Raw genomic sequence first — 17796 nt, forward strand, 5'->3', positions numbered from 1 at the left:
TTAATCTTGGAAAAGAGACGACTAAGGGGGGGGATATGATCAAGGTCTATAAAATCATGACTGGTGTGGAGAAAGTAAATAAGGAAGTGTTATTTACTCCTTCTCATAACACAAGAACTAAGTGGCATCAAATGAAATTAATAGACAGCAGATTTAGAACACACAAAAGGAAGTATTTTTTTACACAAAGCACAGTAAACCTGTGGCACTCCTTGCCAGAGGATGTAGTGAAGGCCAAGACTATAACAGGATTCAAAAAAGAACTATGGAGTTCATGGAGGCTATTAGCCAGGATGGACAGATATGGTGCCCCTAGCTCAGAGACAGGCAAATTTTTTGGCCTGAGGGCCGCACTGGGTTTCGGAAATTGTATGGAGGGCCAGTTAGGGGAGGCTGGCCCTCCCCAAACAGCCATATGTGCCTGGCCTCTGCCCCTTATTCCCCCCCCCCCAGGACTCCTGCCCCCTCCAACCTCCCCCCCCCCCATTCCCTGATGACCCCATCCACCCTGTCCTGCTCCCTGACTGCCCCCGGCACTCCCACCCCTGACTGCCCCCCACCACCCCATCCAACCCCTCCTCTCATTCCTGATTGCCCCCCTGAACCCCAGCCCCATCCAACCACCCCTTCCCCTGACTGCCCCCTGCCACCCCATACAACCCCGCCCCCCGCTTTCCTTCCTGACTGACCCCCCGGGACTCCTGCCCCCATTCAACCCCCCCGTTCACCACCCTCTGACCACCCCAACCCCTATCCACACCCCTGCCCCCTGACCAAAGCCCCTGCTCCCTTACCATGCTATCTGAAGCACCGGTGGCGGGCGGCTCTATGGCTGCACCACCCAGCTGGAGGAAGCCAAGCCACTGCGCAGCACAGAGCAATGGATCAGGCCAGGCTCTGCAGCTGCACTGCCCCAGGGGCTTGCAGCCCCACCGCCCAGAGCATTGCGCTGGAGGGGCAATGAGCTGAGGCTGCAGGGGAGGGGCCGGGGGCTAGCCTCCCGAGCCAGGAGCTCAGGGACCAGGAAGGAGAGTCCCGCGGGCTAGATGCGGCCCGCAGGCCGTAGTTTGCCCATCTCTGCCCTAGCTTTTGTTTGCTAGAAGCTGGGAATGGGTAATGGGATGGATCACCTGATGATTACCTGTTCTGTTCATTCCCTCTGGGGCACCTGGCACTGGCCACTATCGGAAGACAGGATACTGGACTAGATGGATCTTTGGTCTGACCCTGTGTGGCCGTTCTTATGTTCTTAAAGTAAAAGTCTTAGCATAAATAAAAGCAAAGTCTTGTTATCCTTTTTATAATTTTAAGAACATGTTTTCACTAGGGCTGTAAATTAATCGCAGTTAACTCACGCGATTAACTCAAAAAAATTGTGATTAAAAAAATTAATTGTGATTAATCACACTTATAATAATAGAATACCAATTGAAATTTATTAAATATTTTGGATGTTTTTCTACATTTTCAATATTGATTTCAATTACAACACAGAATGCAAAGTGCACAGTGCTCACTTTATATTATATTTTATTACAAGTATATGCACTGTAAAAATGATAAGAGAAATAGTATTTTTCAATTCACCTGATACAAGTACTGAAGCACAATCTCTTTAATGTGAAAGTGTAACTTACAAATGCAGATTTTTTTGGTTACATAACTGCGCTCAAAAACAACACAGTGTAAAACTTTAGCGCCTACAAGTCCACTTAGTCCTACTTCTTATTCTGCAAATCACTAAGACAAACAAGTTTGTTTACATTAACGGAAGATACTGCTGTCTGCTTCTTATCTACAATGTCACCTGAAAGTGAGAACAGGCATTTGCACAGGTCTTGGTATGCCCCTTCATGCTTCAGGCACCATTCCAGAGGACATGCTTCCGTGCTGATGATGCTCATTAAAAAAATAATGCGTCAATTAAATTTGTGACTGTACTACTTGGAGGGAGAATTGTATGTCTCCCGCTCTGTTTTACCTGCATTCTGCATATATTTCATGTTATAGCAATCTCAGATGATGACCCAGCACATGTTCGCAAAAAGAACAGGAGTACTTGTGGCACCTTAGAGACTAACAAATGTATTAGCGCATAAGCTTTCATGGGCTACAGCCCACTTCATCGGATGCATTGAATGGAACATATAGTAAGAAGATATATATACATAAAGAGAAGGTGGAAGTTGCAATACAAATTGTCAGAGGCTAATTAATTAAGATGAGCTATTATCAGTAGGAGGAAAAAAACTTTTGTAGTGATAATCAAGATGGCCCATTTAGACAGTTGACAAGGTGTGAGGACACTTAACATGGGGAAATAGATTCAATATGCGTAATGACCCACTCCCAGTCTCTATTCAAACCCAAATTAATGGTATCTAGTTTGCATATTAATTCAAGCTCAGCAGTTTTTCGTTGGAGTCTGTTTTTGAAGCTTTTCTGTTGCAAAATTGCCACCTTTAAGTGTCACTGAGTGACCAGAGAGGTTGAAGTGTTCTCCTACCGGTTTTTGAATGTTATGATTCCTGTCATCAGATGTGTGTCCATTTATTCTTTTGCATAGACTGTCCCATTTGGCCAATGTACATGGCAGAGGGGCACTGCTGGCATGTGATGGCAAATATCACATTAGTAGACGTGCAGGTGAACGAGCCCCTGATGGCGTGGCTAATGTGAGTAGGTCCCATGATGGTGTCACTTGAATAAATATGTGGACAGAGTTGGCATCGGACTTTGTTGCAAGGATAGGTTCCTGGGTTAGTGTTTTTGTTGTGTGGTGACTGGAGAGTATTTGCTTCAGGTTGGGGGCTGTCTGAAAGCGAGGACTGGTCTGTCTCCCAAGATCTGTGAGAGTGATGGATCATTTTTCAGGATAGGTTGTAAATCTTTGATGATTTGTTAGTCTTTAAGGTGCCACAAGTACTCCTGTTCTTTTTACGGATACAGACTAACATGGCTGCTACTCTGAAACCAGCACACGTTCATTTTAAGAACACTTTCACAGCAGATTGGACAAAATGCAAAGAAGGTACTGATGTGAGATTTATAAAAATAGCTACAGCACTCGACCCATGGTTTAAGAATCTGGAGTGCCATCCAAAATCTGAGAGGGACAAGGTGTGGAGCATGCTTTTAGAAGTTTTAAAAGAGCAACACACTGATGCGGAAACTACAGAACCCAAACCACCAAAAAAGAAAATCACACTTCTGATGGTGGCATCTGACTCAGATGATAAAAATGAACATACGTCAGTCCGCACTGCTTTGGATCGTTATCAAGCAGAACCCATCATCAGCATGGATGCATGTCCTCTGGAATGGTGGTTAAAGCATGAAGGGGAAATATGAATCTTTAGCGCATCTGGCACGTAAATACCTTGCAATGCCAGCTACAACAGTGCCATGCGAACACCTGTTCTCACTTTCAGGTGACACTGTAAACAAGAAGCAGGAAGCATTATCTCCTGAAAATTGTAACCAAACTTGTTTGTCTGAGTGACTGGCTCACCAAGCAGGACCGAGTGGACTTGTAGGCTCTAAAGTTTTACATTGTTTTATTTTTGAATGCAGGTTGTGTTTTTTTACATAATTCTACACGTGTAAGTTCAACTTTCATGATAAAGAGATTGCAGTACAATACTTGTACGCGGTGAATTGAAAAAAAAATCTGTTTTTACAGTGCAAATATTTGAAATAAAAAAATATATAGTGAGCACTGTACACTTTGTATTTTGTGTTGTAATTGAGAGTAATATATTTGAAAATGTAGTAAACTTCCACAAATATTTAAAATAAATGGTATTCTATTGTTGTTTAACAGCGCAATTAAGCACGATTAATTGTTTTAATCGCTTGATAGCCCTAGTTTTCACATAGCTCAGAAGCTTCAAACTAAATAGTTCCTTATCACAATTTTCCCTCTCAAACACATGAACTCACACTGTTTTGTTGTAGGTTTGCTCATGCATGCTAGGCTTCTGGCACTATTTTTTGTTTTTCTGATTTATTTTTTTTAAAAGGTGAACAGAAATTAATAGACCAAAGCTGCAAGCTGCTTAATGTCCCAGAACTCTTCAGAGGATATTTCAATGCAAGCAGCAGCATCCCAAGGGAGGAAAGTCAGAAGGTATATCCACAGGTAGCATACATATAAGCAGTACATATATGAAGAGAGAGATTTCATTCAGATTTCTGCTTCACATCATCATCTAGTCCACAGGTTTCATGATCCAACTAAATTACTTTTGTGAGTAAGGAAGCTTTTGTCATAGGAGTTAGAGGTGAGGGAGGTCAATGCCAATAGTACAGGGTTTTAGGTAACTGGTACAGATTGGCAGAAAATGAAGGAAGTGGGAAGTCAAGTTTACAACCTCTACTAATCTCCAAAAAATTAATGCGAGAAAAAAAAAGTCCTTATTGAACCACTGACAATCATTCACAATTGTGTGAAGTTAAAACCCTTGTTTCACTCAGCTCTCTTTGTGTTGTTTGCCTGCTAGTCACTTTTCCTCCATTAACAGACAAGCAAGTTCATTTGCTCTTTTGCATTTGTGCAGATTCTTCTACTCTTTAAAAGGTCCTGTTTTCTTTAAACATGCAGATGCAAACATGCAGAGATGACATCCTTCCAAAGAGATTTTGGGGGTATGCAGAAAAGAATTTGAGGGAAGTATTTATAGCAAGTGAAGGGTAAAGCTCAGTACTGTAGGTGTGTGTGTTCTCAAGCTACAGACCTTGAGAGTTGCTGTACAAAAGTAAGCGTTCACTATTTTATCTATCAAATCTTTGTTACTTCTCCCTCTCATACATGTGTAGGGCATAAACATGAATACACACATAAGTATACATACCACTTTCCTATTTTGGGATGTTAAAAAGTTTAGGAATATCTTCACAGCTTTTCAACTCTTTTTATAACCCTCTGCCAAAACTACCAGTAGGAGGCAGCACTGATTCTAGCAGCAGTGGCTCCACACTGCAGAGTAGTTAGGAGCGAGCTTCATTCTTCTGTCATTATATAAGCAAGATGACACTGTTCTCTAATCCAGCCAAAGCTGATAAGTACCATCAACCTGTCACTTCCTACATTTCAAATTCTAACATTGCAGCATCAAAGAGTTTTTACATTTCGATTTCTTTTGCTGGCAGCGGTCGGTAGCCTCTCATTCTCCCACGGTGTTCTAATGCAGCATTTGCACACCAGGGTTACTCCCAGCCTGAATAGCAGGTCATCCCCTACTCACTGAGCTCATCTGTGGCCCATGTGCTAGGCAATTTAGATCCAATCAGCCCTTATTTAGCTCAAGAGTAATGAGCAGCATAGTGACACAGACTTAAGCCTGACCCTCAGGACACTGCTCATCAAGCAGTAAAACTGTGACAAAATCATTCATCTTCCACCCGCTGGCAAGAAATAATACTCGCACTCACTGTATTACTTTTCAAGATATAAAAAAAAGTCCTGAATTTTCATGATGTGAGACATTAATTTGCAGAAAGCTGAATTCCCTTAAACCCCCCTGTTGCTATGAGCTCACCAGGGAGAAATAGGCCTTAGGAGACTGAAATGGAATAAAGAAAATTGCTTCAGCTTTCTTTTCATTTTAAATAAGCCTTAAATCTGACAAGAGATATTCTAAAGAGAGAAGAAATATATATCTTGTAAGGTAAAGAAGAAACAATCAAAATTAAGAGATTTAAATGCTACTTGCATTTAATATTTTTATTAGCAAAAATAGTTCTTTAACAACCCCAACAAAAAAAACAAAAAAAGCTTTTTTCCATACTACCTGCAAAGAATGAAAGAGGGAGAAGAGAAAGAAAAGTTCATTTGGGGAAAATACAGGTTCAAAAGTGAAACGCTTCAACCAGAAAATAAATCTGCATTGATGTTCTTTAGGGAGTTCATATTTTTCTAAACAACTATTGGGTCCTAAGCAGCAGATGCTCAGAGGCACCTGAAAATGATTTTGCATGTTTTGGGGTTTTTGTTTTTTTTTTTAGAAAACGTATTTGGGTGGATTTTATTCTTTCATAACAGTCAGTCTTGTATTGCTGACATACAGGCTACACACAAGCATCTGTGAATTAGTTTTTACTCGAGAGAGTGAATGGAGTGGATAAAGGATAGAAGCATTTTTGAATTTGTAGCACTTGGTAAAGAGAAGCATATTTTCATAATTAATGTTAGACAGTACATCTGATTTTCCTTCACTTCAAATATTTACCAAAGTTGGCATTACTTGGCTATCAACAATCCGCAGCTGGGAAAAGCAACTCTAACAGATCCTCTGACCCCAGCAGTCTTTTCAGTTTATTTTAAAATTAATTCCAAGGAAGATGCTCTTCCATTACTGCACTAAAAGCTAGCTAATATGAACTTGATTTTAAGCAGTAGCTCGCTCATGATCTTCATCTACTCATTCAAAAGATGGTTGCTAACTATTGGAAATAAATACTTATGAGATCCTAAAGCAAAGCCAGATAAAACAAGAGTTAAAAACAAGAATTTTCCATATACCAAACAGTGGGTATATAGCTGCAATGCACTATATGAATCTCTTAAGCGATATTATATTCTGTACCTTATTTCATTCATCTGTATAATTACTCAGAGCTAAAGACATTCAATCAAAACTTCAGCTTGCACCAGAGTTATCTTTGAGGAGCACAACACAATAGGGCAGAACTACGTCTGCAATTTTATTTTGGAGTCAAAATGTTCCACTCAAAATAACTCACACACAAAACACCTGAAACGACTTCAAGCCCAGACAAAGCAAAAAGAGTGAGAAATAAAATTCATTTTTAATAACCAGAGCCACGCCTTGAAGTAGCGTACTGACATTGAAATTAGCTATGGATAACTTACCTACACCCAGTGTTTACAGAGCAATCTGCTAAACATTTATTAGAAAGGATTTAGATACAACACACCTTTTAGACATGCTCTGATTTCTAAAATATAAACTTGTTCAATTCCAGTGCTCTGGTCACCGAACTTACTTTTACTTTCTTTTAAGTTAATAAAAATAACTGAGATTTGAATGAATACAATCAGTTAACTGCAGAAACACTAGGATTTTTATTTATTTATTTATTTTAGCCACCGGCAAAATTAATAAGAGAATGAGAACATTACCTTTCATACCCTCAGTTCTGCTGGGTTGCTTCATCATCATTTGTGTCTACACACCTGCAGTCATACACCAACTGGTCATCGTTATGTATTGCGATAGCACATCTGATATCGTGGCCCTGCTGTGCTACGTGCATTGTACAAACACACAGTAAAGGGCAGCCCTTGCTCCGAAGAGTTTACAATCTAGAAAGCATCTAGACAAAGGAAGGATTGCTCTTTCCATTTTCTACATAGGTAACAGAGGCACAGAGAGATATTAAAATGATTTGTTCAAGGTCACATAGGAAGTTTGGCAGAGCTGGGCACTGACCCCACGTCTCCTGCATTCCAATCCTGTGCTTTAATCACAAGGTTAGCTCTTCTGCTCTGGCTATTAGAACACCACAATCAAAAGTTCTAATGGTATTCCTGAGAGACGGTGTGCTAGGGTGAAGACCAATACCATTCTAAAATGGCTGAGGGTCTTTTCTCACTACAATTTTCAAAAGTTCAGCATTAGAAAAATATATTTTACAAAGACTAACACTGAAAACCACCTAGGAAGGGAAAAAATACTTTTCTATTCTCTTCAAGAGCCTATTTATCCTGACTTGTATGATTACAGGGAGTGGGGAGAGACATTCCCCCTGGGCTCAGAATGCTTCCAACAGGGCATTTGGATGGCAAAGCACGATACAAAAACCGCACAAACGAGTACATATTTCTATAGCAAAAATATGTTGGTTTACCATTCCCATTGTGAATTTCTCATTCAACCTAAAGGGTTATAGTACACTACAATATAACTAATTGTAGAGATTTGTTATTTTGGCTACAGCCCAAATAGTAAGGTAACTTTAATTAAAGAGACAGACATCTGTACCTGACTGGTATTCGTAGAACGGTAAAGAGATTAAGACAAAAAAGCACGCAACTAAAGCCTTATCAGTCCAAAATACATTTATATTAAGAAAATACATAACTCGAGCACTGTTTCCTTTGGCTCAGGGCCTACATAACTGTGCATCACTGTGAATTAGCACACTGACCAGTGGCGTCTGCATTAATACTGCTCAATTTTACCTAAAGCTTGAAGAGATCTGGGCGATCTCAGCAAAGCCCACAACGAACCATTGATCTACAGCCAACCAACCACCCATAGTTGCTTAAATTAGGTAGAGAAAAACAGACATTTTGTATATATCCTCTATTAAGAGTATCCTTCATTGTTGCAGTGTCTTCTGTTTTGAATGATGCTGTGATGGCTGTTTAATTAAAAAAACAACAACAACAAAAGCAGTTCAAATAACTTCTAGGGCTTACATTTCTGAAGGAGACAACAAAGGCTCATACCAAAGATCTGCTTTTTTGCATGCACGCAGAAATGTGTGCACACAATTACACGATCTGTATGCACCATTTCCCCCCATACACCTTTTAAAAAAAAATTAGCCAGAATTTGGCTTAAACCTCCAAAAACTACTACTATCCCCAAAACAAAATAGTGCATTATAGTCTAAATTTCTCCACCATTTTTCCATATTCCGTTGGATCACACTAGTTTGTTTTGTTATCCTCTACCTCAGAGTTTTCCCTATGTGAGGGTACCAGACTAGCGCAGGGGGACCCAGGCAGAGTTCAGTGAGGGTAGGTTAAGCCACAGGACCCAGATCAACCCATACACAAAGTCACAGGGAGCAAAGGTGATGACTAGTGGCTCCTGAAACAGCATATGACTCCTTGAAAACCGCGCACCGCCCCCTTCCTGCTCCTGTTGTGGCACACAATGAAGGTGGCTGCATAAGCATTTAATCTATACAGGGCTGCAGACTCAGGCAGCAGCTACTCTACCCTGCACTTCTCTGGTTCCAGATTTTAGTACTGCTTTGTGTGGCAGCAGGCACTCTCAGCATAATGCAGCCTTCTAATGAGTGTGGGAAAGGTGAGGCGCATCAGAGCTATTAGGAACAGAAGCAGGGGAGAGTAGGGGGTGGGGGAAAGGACAGAGACAAAAAGAGAATGGACAGAACAAAGGAGGATGGTGACAAAGGGATCAGTATATGGTGTGAGGTAAAGTGGGAGCCAAAGTTTCTAACCTTGTGCATCGTCCAGTTGCCATGATGACCGCGTTCTATTTTTACCGTCTCCTTAATAAAATACAGGCCAAGATTCATCCCAGTTTAAGATAGCTTTTTTCTGGCATAAACCAGGTCACTGGTCCCCCAACAGACAAAAGTCTGCTGGGCAGGGGATGGCTGCGGTGGTGCAAGTCTCAATCCTCCATCCTATAAGGGCCCAGTGCTGCCTGAAAAACAGCTGGCACTAGCCTGGGAAATGGTGTTGCCAGTGTTACTGGCTGCCCTCCACTCCAAAGCCATGCAAATGAAAACCCATCTTCTGAGACATTAGTGGAAATCGTGATACATTTGAAAGTTTACACAGGTTATACAGTATGTAGGAATATTGACAAGGCATCTACCAGTGACACCAAATAGTTGTGGCAAAGGGACAACTGTACACGTATGTGCAAAAGGTTACAGTGCCATAATAAACTAACCTATGAAATTTGTGCACTGAGGTTTTCTGTAACATTTCTGATTCCTGCCACTTTACCAGAGCACGAGAAATTGGCATACACATTTTCAAATCATGTACAATTATAAAGAATCATGTGGGTTATATATTATTTTATTTGGTTGGTGATTATCATCAAGTCTTTCCTGGGAATCAGTAGCAACAGTCTCTTATTCTAAGCAAAGAGTATTAGAATGCAGCATTTGTATTATGATAGGACAAGCACTGTTGTATCATAATCACACATCTCAGTTGTTACATGAGGCACAAAGTAAAACACAAAGATGAGATAATGAGAATACAATGCTCACCATAAAGTGATGCATCGTGACCAAGGAGATGAAATCTCATCAAATAAAGAAATTTTAAAATATTTAAAATTATTCCACTATGTATGACAGCTGAGGGCTTCTGCCTCCGGAATGTGTTCCTTGTGCATAGACACCAGAACATACATTCAGTAAGTTTTAGGCCTCTAACTCACTCTGTTCTTTATTTTAACAGCAAGGAATGGAGTTCCGTCAGATCCTGTTTTAAAGACTATTTCCTTGGTAATGTTTGTTTGTTTGTTTGTTTTTTAAATTATGCAGGACACTTGGATGTGTTGAGTTGGTGGGCACCATTATGAATATAAATATGCATGCTGCATGGGATTTTTTTTTAAAGAAAAAGATATTTTGACAGTGTTGTGGGAAAAAAAGGGGAAAAGTTAATGTTTGTGACCTGAAGAAGAGCCCTGTGCATCTCAAAAGCATGTCTCTTTCACCAACAGAAGCGGGTCCAATAAAAGATATTTCCATACCTAACACAAACTTTAGAGAGACAAGGTTGGTGAGGTATGTCTCAAATAAATACAGGAAGGCTTCATCAGCACATTTTTTAATTTAATGTACTCTATTTTTTTCCTTAACTTATATGAATTACAGCCTCACAATTCCACCCTCATCCCACAATCAATACCAAGTTCTTGTTCTGTGAGATGCACTCATGGACCAGGACCCCTTTGTGCTAGGTGCTGTACCAACAAGTATTCTACCTGGTTTCAGAGTAGCAGCCGTGTTAGTCTGTATTCACAAAAAGAAAAGGAGTACTTGTGGCACCTTAGAGACTAACAAATTTATTTGAGCATAAGCTTTTGGCCAAAACCTTAGTCTCTAAGGTTCCACAAGTACTCCTTTTCTTTATTCTACCTGGGGCATCCTAATCACAACAGATCAAAAGTTAATTACTAACAGAAACATAGCCATTCCCCCTCCACACACACAATACTCATCATATTTAATATTCTTAAACCCCCCAAAATAGAAGAAGAAAATATTGATATATGTGGAAGAGCCTGCCACTTTAATACTATCTTCCACAGATAGACAGGAAACTCTAGTGTTCCTGTTACTTTTCTAGTGGACAGCACAATATGGAAAAGCCTGCAAAGCTTCAATTGAAAAAAGAAAATTAGAGGCAATAGTGCAAAAAAGGAGTATCTGCTTTCCAACTCCTATTTAAGGAAAAAAGAAAATGAGCACTCTTACAGGACCTTGTATACAAGGTTTAGCCTCGAGCAAATTTTCATAGTGATGATACAAACCCTTGAAAATAAAGGTTTAGAATGGAAATGCTGACAGACCTTTAACCGCAGCAGCATGAATGGCTATAAGTAAAGTACAGCTTTTGGCTACACCCCACTCTGCAAATGAAAGATTGCCAGGTTTACAATAACCTCAAATAGAAGTAATTGGGAAATCAGAAATGTGATTCCAGAAATGCAATGAGATAAGTTAAAGGGGATTGCTAAAACTATTTGATATTCTCAGCTTTAAATAGTGAAGCATTTGCTTAACATAATCAAGTCACTATTTTCATAATGCTACTTAATCAGCAATAAAGAATGCTCCTGTGAGCCATCATCTTGGGTTAACAGAAAGTGGCATATGAAGTTATTATTTCCTAACAGCCTAGAGGGAGCCGCTTCTCTCTTTAATCAGTGATCTCACTTCCTTCCTACCTGTAAATTCTCTGTCATACAGTTATAAAACTATTACACAGTACAGTGTACAGAAAAATTACATTTATGCAAGGTCTGCTATCTTATTCCCACCTGGATTTCAAAACAGGAGAGATTGCTACAGCAAGTCATTTCATTCTTTTCAAAGCCAGAGATGCAGCCAAGAATGAGTACCATCAATCTGGTTAACCTCTGCTTGGCACACAGAGATGCAAAGATATATAGTGGTATAGTATTCAGACTGGGCTAAGTAATTACCATTTAGTTTTTAATGTTATTTTCCTCCCATGAATGGAAGGGTGTTAATCTATCTTATTTATTTTTAGGGCACCCATTAAGCATAGGAGAGAAGCTCCATCAATATTTTACATTTCTCTTGCACCTTCCACCTGAGGATATCAAAATGATCTGCAAAAATTAATGAAGCATGCCTCACAACATCCCTGTGAAGTAGCTAAGTAGGTATCATCAGCTCCATTTTACATATGGAGAAACTGAAGCACAGGAGGACTGGGGGCAAGACACTGATACCGTTTCTTATGTTGAGAAGTACCTTATTCCTCAAGTACTCCAATGAGATTGCTTGAAGAATGACCATTCCACACCTTAAGCAGGGAGGCAGTTGTCTGGCTAGCCAGGGGAAGGGGTATACCTCTTTAAGAGGTAAAGGACACATCTCCCCAGGTGACCTGACTAGAAGGGCGGGGAGAGTACATAGGGGGGTAAAGCGTGAGGGAAAAGCCCTCTCTCATATCCAGACCAAGTGGAGTAGCACCTATCTTCCCCGCCTTGGAAATGGTGAAAGACCAGGTTTGGTCAGGATCCGCTGGGGGGCAATAGCCACTCCTTTCTCGAGGACTGGGAAGGATTTTCTCCCATTGCCAGATTGGCCAGGGCAAAGTGGGGAAAGGAGGTTCACCTTCCTCACAGAGGATAGTTTTCTCTTTTGGTTAATACACACAATATTTTGGAAGTCTCTAATGTATTCCAGTACATAAGCTCAGCTGAACAGAAATGAGAAAACCTTTCTAATAAATCAGCTGCACTTTATCTTTTTTCAAAGGCTGCCTGAAAAGCAGTTGACTTTGGATTTATAAGCTATTGACAGCTGCAGGCAAACTATCTAGACAGTAACAAAGTACCCCAGCTAAACAGAGATCTTACATGCAGGTCAATTTTTTCTCACTATCCATAATGTGCACTTCTCACTGCCCCTCCTCCACAGATCTCAACCTCACAGGTCTCATGTAGTGGCAGATCAATAACTGTCTTATTATGGCTTGCAGTGGAATTATGGGGGAAATGTTTTTTCAGCCCTCCTAAAGCAGTTTTGGCTTTAAACTGAAGGACTACCTGCAAAGTGAATTAGTAGACAGAAATGTTTATTGCAGGAAGGGCAATTTGGATGTTGGAAACTACACCAATAAATCAAAGCAAAATTGATTATTTAGTGATAAAATAGGATTTCCTTCTTTCCATCAGACACTTTTTGACTCCATTTTCTGTGTTTATTTCTAACTAGGTACTTACCTGGTGCACTGTTGCATGAATGCCTAGGTGAAAAAATATGACTGGAAAATTAGAGAAGAGTGTGCAATATATAATTAAACATTACTAACTGAGTAGAGGTTATAATTTTAAAAGAGGTCAAAAGCCAGAGAAATTCAGTTTTACTCACAATGCTGTCCAAGAAAATGGAAAATAAATAATTTGGCCTACAATGGCATCAATTCATAGCAAAGAAAAATATCTGGGATCTCACACCTCAGGATTGAAACAGCAGAGAAAGATTTTCTAAAGAGAGATTTGTGGATTGAAATTCAGAATTTAGTATGTAATTCAAAATCCTGCAGAGCTACCTCTTCAGTTTTGTTCTGTTTTATGGAGAAGTTAATACATTATAGACTCATAGACTTTAAGGCCAGCAGGGACCATCATGATCATCTAGTATGACCTCCCGCACATTGCAGGACACAGAAACTCACCACCCACTCCTGTAACAGACCCCTAACCTCTGGTTGAGTTACTGAGGTCCTCAAATCATGGTTTAAAACCTTCAAGTTCCAGAGAATCCACCATTAACACTAATTTAAACCATCAAGTGACTCAGGCCCCATGCTGTAGAGGAAGGTGAAAACTGCCCAGGGATCTCTGCCAATCTGACCTGGGGGAAAATTCCTTCCCAACCCCAAATATGGTGATCACTTAAACCCCTGAGCCTGTGGGCAAGACCCACCAGCCAAACACGTGGGAAAGAATTTTCTGCAGTAAATCAGGAGCCCTCCCCAAGTAGTGTCCCATCACCAGCCATTTGAGATATTTGCTGTTAGCATTTGCAGATCAGCTACATGCCATTTTAGGCAGACTCATCATACCATCCCCTCCATAAACTTATCTAGCTCAGTCTTGAAACCAGTTAAGTTTTGTGCTCCCACTGCTCCCCTTGAAAGGCTTTTCCAAAATTTCACTCGTCCGATAGTTAGAAACCTTCATCTGAATTTCAAGCCTAAATTTGTTGATGGCCCATTTATATCCATTTGTTCTTGTGTTAACACTGGTGCTTAACTTAAATAATTCCTCTCCCTCCCTGGTATTTATCCCTCTGATGTATTTATAGAGAGCAATCCTCTTTGGTCACATTTTCCACCTCCCCTCTACCAGCTCAGGATTGTTCCCCACAGCTGGGGAGTTTCTGGTTTTTAGTTTGACCATTCCAAACTGTTTTCGGTTTGGAAAGCTATCAATGCTTCCAGGAGGGATGGATTAGTAGGGATAACTGCAGGTCAGGCTAAACAAGCCAAGCTCTTTGAATCTCCTCTCATAAAGTAAAAAGAAAAGGAGTACTTGTGGCACCTTAGAGACTCAAATAAATTTGTTAGTCTCTAAGGTGTCACAAGTACTCCTTTTCTTTTTGCGAATACAGACTAACACGGCTGCTACTCTGAAAACTCTCATAAAGTAGGTTTTCTATTCCTTGGATCATCCTAGTAGCCCTTCTCAGCACCTGTAACCGTTTAAATTCATCTTTCTTAAACATGGGAGACCAGAACTGCATAAGGTATTCCAGATGAGGTCTCACCAGTGCCTTGTATAATGGTACTAACACTTCCCTGTCTCTACTGGGACTGCATTAGCCTTTTTCACAGCCGCATCACATTGGTGGCTCATAGTCATCCTGTTATCAACAAATACACCCAGGTCTTTCTCTTCCTTTGTCACTTCCAACTCATATGTTCCCAGTTTATAGCAAAAATTTTTGTTAGGCCCTAAATGCATGACCTTGCATTTTGCACTATTAAATTTCCTATTACTGCAATTCACAAGATCATCCAGATCATTTTGTATTGATATTCCAGTCCTCCTTGGCAATATGACCAAACTTTGTGTCATCCACAAATTTTATTAGCATACTCCCAACTTTTTGTGCCAATGTTGGTAATAAAAATGTTAAATAAGATTGGTCCCAAGATCAATCCCTGAGTAACTCCATTAGTAACCTCCCTCCAGCCTGACAGTTCACCTCTCAGTATGACCCGTTGTAGTCTCCCCTTACCCACCTTTCAATTCTCATAGTAATCCCCATCTTCTCCAGTTTAACTAATAATTTCCCATGTGGAACTGTATCAAATGCCTTACTTAAATCCAGGTAGATTAGATCTGCTGCATTTCCTTTCTCTAAAAAAAATCAGTTGTCTTCTCAAAGAAGGAGATCAGGCTGGTCTGGCATGATCTACCTGTTGTAAAACCATGTTTATTTTATCTCAAATTATTGTTCACCTCTATGTCCTTATCTACTTTCTCTTTCAAAATTTGTTCCAAGACCTTGCATACAGTTGAGGTCAAACTAACATGCCTGTAGTCTCCAGGATCCCTTTTTTCCCATTCCTTAAAAATAGGAACTATATTAGCAATTCTCCAGGTCATAGAGTACAGCCTCCGAGTTTACAGATTCATTAAAAATCCTTGCTATTGAGCTTGCAATTTCATGTGCCAGTACCTTTAATATTCTTGGATGGAGATTATCTGGACCTCCCAATTTAGTCCCATTAAGCTGTTTGAGTTTGACCTTCACCTCAGATGTGGTCATTTTTACCTCCATATCCTCATTCCCATTAGCCACTCTGCCACTACCTCTAAGCTCTTCATTAGCCTAATTAAAAATGGAGGTAAAGTATTTGTGTAGGGGTTAGGCCATGCCTAGATTACCTTTAAACTCTACCCCACCCTCGGTAGTTAGTGGTCCCACTTCTTCTTTCCTTGTTTTCTTTTTGTTTATATGACTATACAACTTTTCCCTATAGAAATTCTCTTTGCAAGGTCCAACTCTGCTTGACTTCTGACAGTTCTCACTTTATCCTTACACCTTCTGACCTCCAAGAGGTAGCTTTCCTTGCAGATCTATCCCATCTTTCATTCCTTGTTGGCTTTCTGCTTTCTCTTAATCACCTAGTTGAGATGCTTGCTCTCCAGGTTGGTCTGTAACCCTTCCCTACGAATTTTTTCCCCTGGCCTGGGATGCAACCTTCAGATAGTTTCTGTAACTTTGACTTAAAGTAATTCCAAGCATCCTTCACATTCAGATCCTTGAGTTCTTTGGCCCAGTCCACTTCCCTAACTAATTCACTTAATTTTTTTAAGTTAGTCCTTTAGAAATCAAGGACCCTAGTTGAAGATCTATTTTTGATTATCCTTCCATTTAGTTTAAACTGAATTAGCATGATCACGTGAACCAAGGTTGTTCCTTACCACCAGTTCTTCTATGAGGTCCTCACTACTCACCAATACCAAATCTAAAATGGCGTCACCTCTTATTGGTTCAACGACTACAATTTAGTGACAAACACAAAGCAAGATACCAGTCTGTGTTCATGATTTATCTGAATAACTTACTTGAGTCTGGACAGAACCACCTGCAAGAAGTTTAGGACCATGGTGAGTTCAATTCCTCGACAAGCCGGGAGCAGCATACTAAATCCATCGTTCAACAACTTTTCCTGGGAAAGGTTCAAGTAGCAGCTGGTCTCAAACACTTCCTGGACACCATCAATGTAAGTGGAGAGTGGTGTCCATAGATTTTGTTTGTGTGTGTGGTCATTCTTGGTTACCAAAAATTCCTTTGCCTTTTCACAGAAAGCATGTGAAAGTTTCTTAGCTAGAACGCTGATGTCCATGTTCTTCTCAATGTACATCAAAAGGAAGGCAAAGTAGCCTTTCCAAATGAGAGCTCTCTGAGCAGTGCTGATGGAGGTTGGGCTGAGAAAATCCAGGAGATCCAACACCCGACTTGCAATGTCCTCTGTCTCTGCAACAGCCGCTAACACAAGGAAAAGATTAAAGAAGTTCTGCAGCCCCACCTCTGTCAGCTCTCGCATTCTTTTCTGATGGAACTTGGAATAAATTCTACATATTAAAAAAAACAACACAAAAAAGTTTAAATTATGTTAAAGTATGTGTCTTTCCATCTCCTTGAAGAGCTGTATTAGTCCCATTTTACACCTTTACTCTAGCTCCACACACTTACTATAAGCAATTCTTCTCCATTTTAAATTTTTTCTTCTCTCCCGCATCCTTTTAATCTGTTTGCTACTGGAACAAGCTAATTTCTTCCCTTCTTTTTCCCAATCCAGGGTGCATGCCAAAGGATTTCCAACCCATGGTGAAACCTAACCTTTCTCCCCATGTCAACTACTGTTGATGCAAGCACCTCACCTCTAGCAGAAAGATTAGGAGATTAGTCAGTACTACTGGAACAATGCTTTGGCTCAGATGGTTTCCTTCATACCTTTCCCCCTTTCAGAACTGAACAAAACACCATCAACTTAAGCTGGTACAGAGCCATCAACCTGCATATTCACTGGGGCCTCTCAGTTGCAGCATGTGTTACTAGTGCTCCAGATTCTGCACTGGATGCTGACTGGTTTTCAGGTGGAGTTTAAGATGTTTGTTTTGACTTAAAAAGCCCACAATGGCTTGAGACCACCATACATGAGAAAATACCTCTTCTCCTATGCTACACTGCCACAGCTGTGACCAGACCTTTGTGCTTGATCCCCCTTGTTATAAAAGGGGTCGGGGGAAGGTTCAGGGACTGTTGTCA

At 40.4% G+C, this 17796-nt stretch overlaps 1 protein-coding gene across 4 annotated transcripts in view; it reads right to left on the reverse strand.

Moving 5' to 3' along the window:
• The window catches only part of MMS22L (MMS22 like, DNA repair protein), a 139205-nt gene that overhangs the window by 67241 nt on the left and 54168 nt on the right, over positions 1-17796 (reverse strand). For 3 of the 4 annotated variants that reach the window (XM_048844953.2, XM_075126590.1, XM_075126591.1), the window contains one exon: positions 16590-17099. The exons of the other annotated variant lie outside the window; for it this stretch is intronic. In XM_048844953.2, coding sequence (XP_048700910.2) covers positions 16590-17099 — 510 coding nt within the window. The remainder of the gene's footprint in view (positions 1-16589; positions 17100-17796) is intronic. 4 annotated transcript variants of the gene reach the window in all.

The sequence above is a fragment of the Caretta caretta genome, chromosome 3 (genome assembly GCF_965140235.1).
Source record: "Caretta caretta isolate rCarCar2 chromosome 3, rCarCar1.hap1, whole genome shotgun sequence".
Lineage (NCBI taxonomy): Eukaryota > Metazoa > Chordata > Testudines > Cheloniidae > Caretta > Caretta caretta.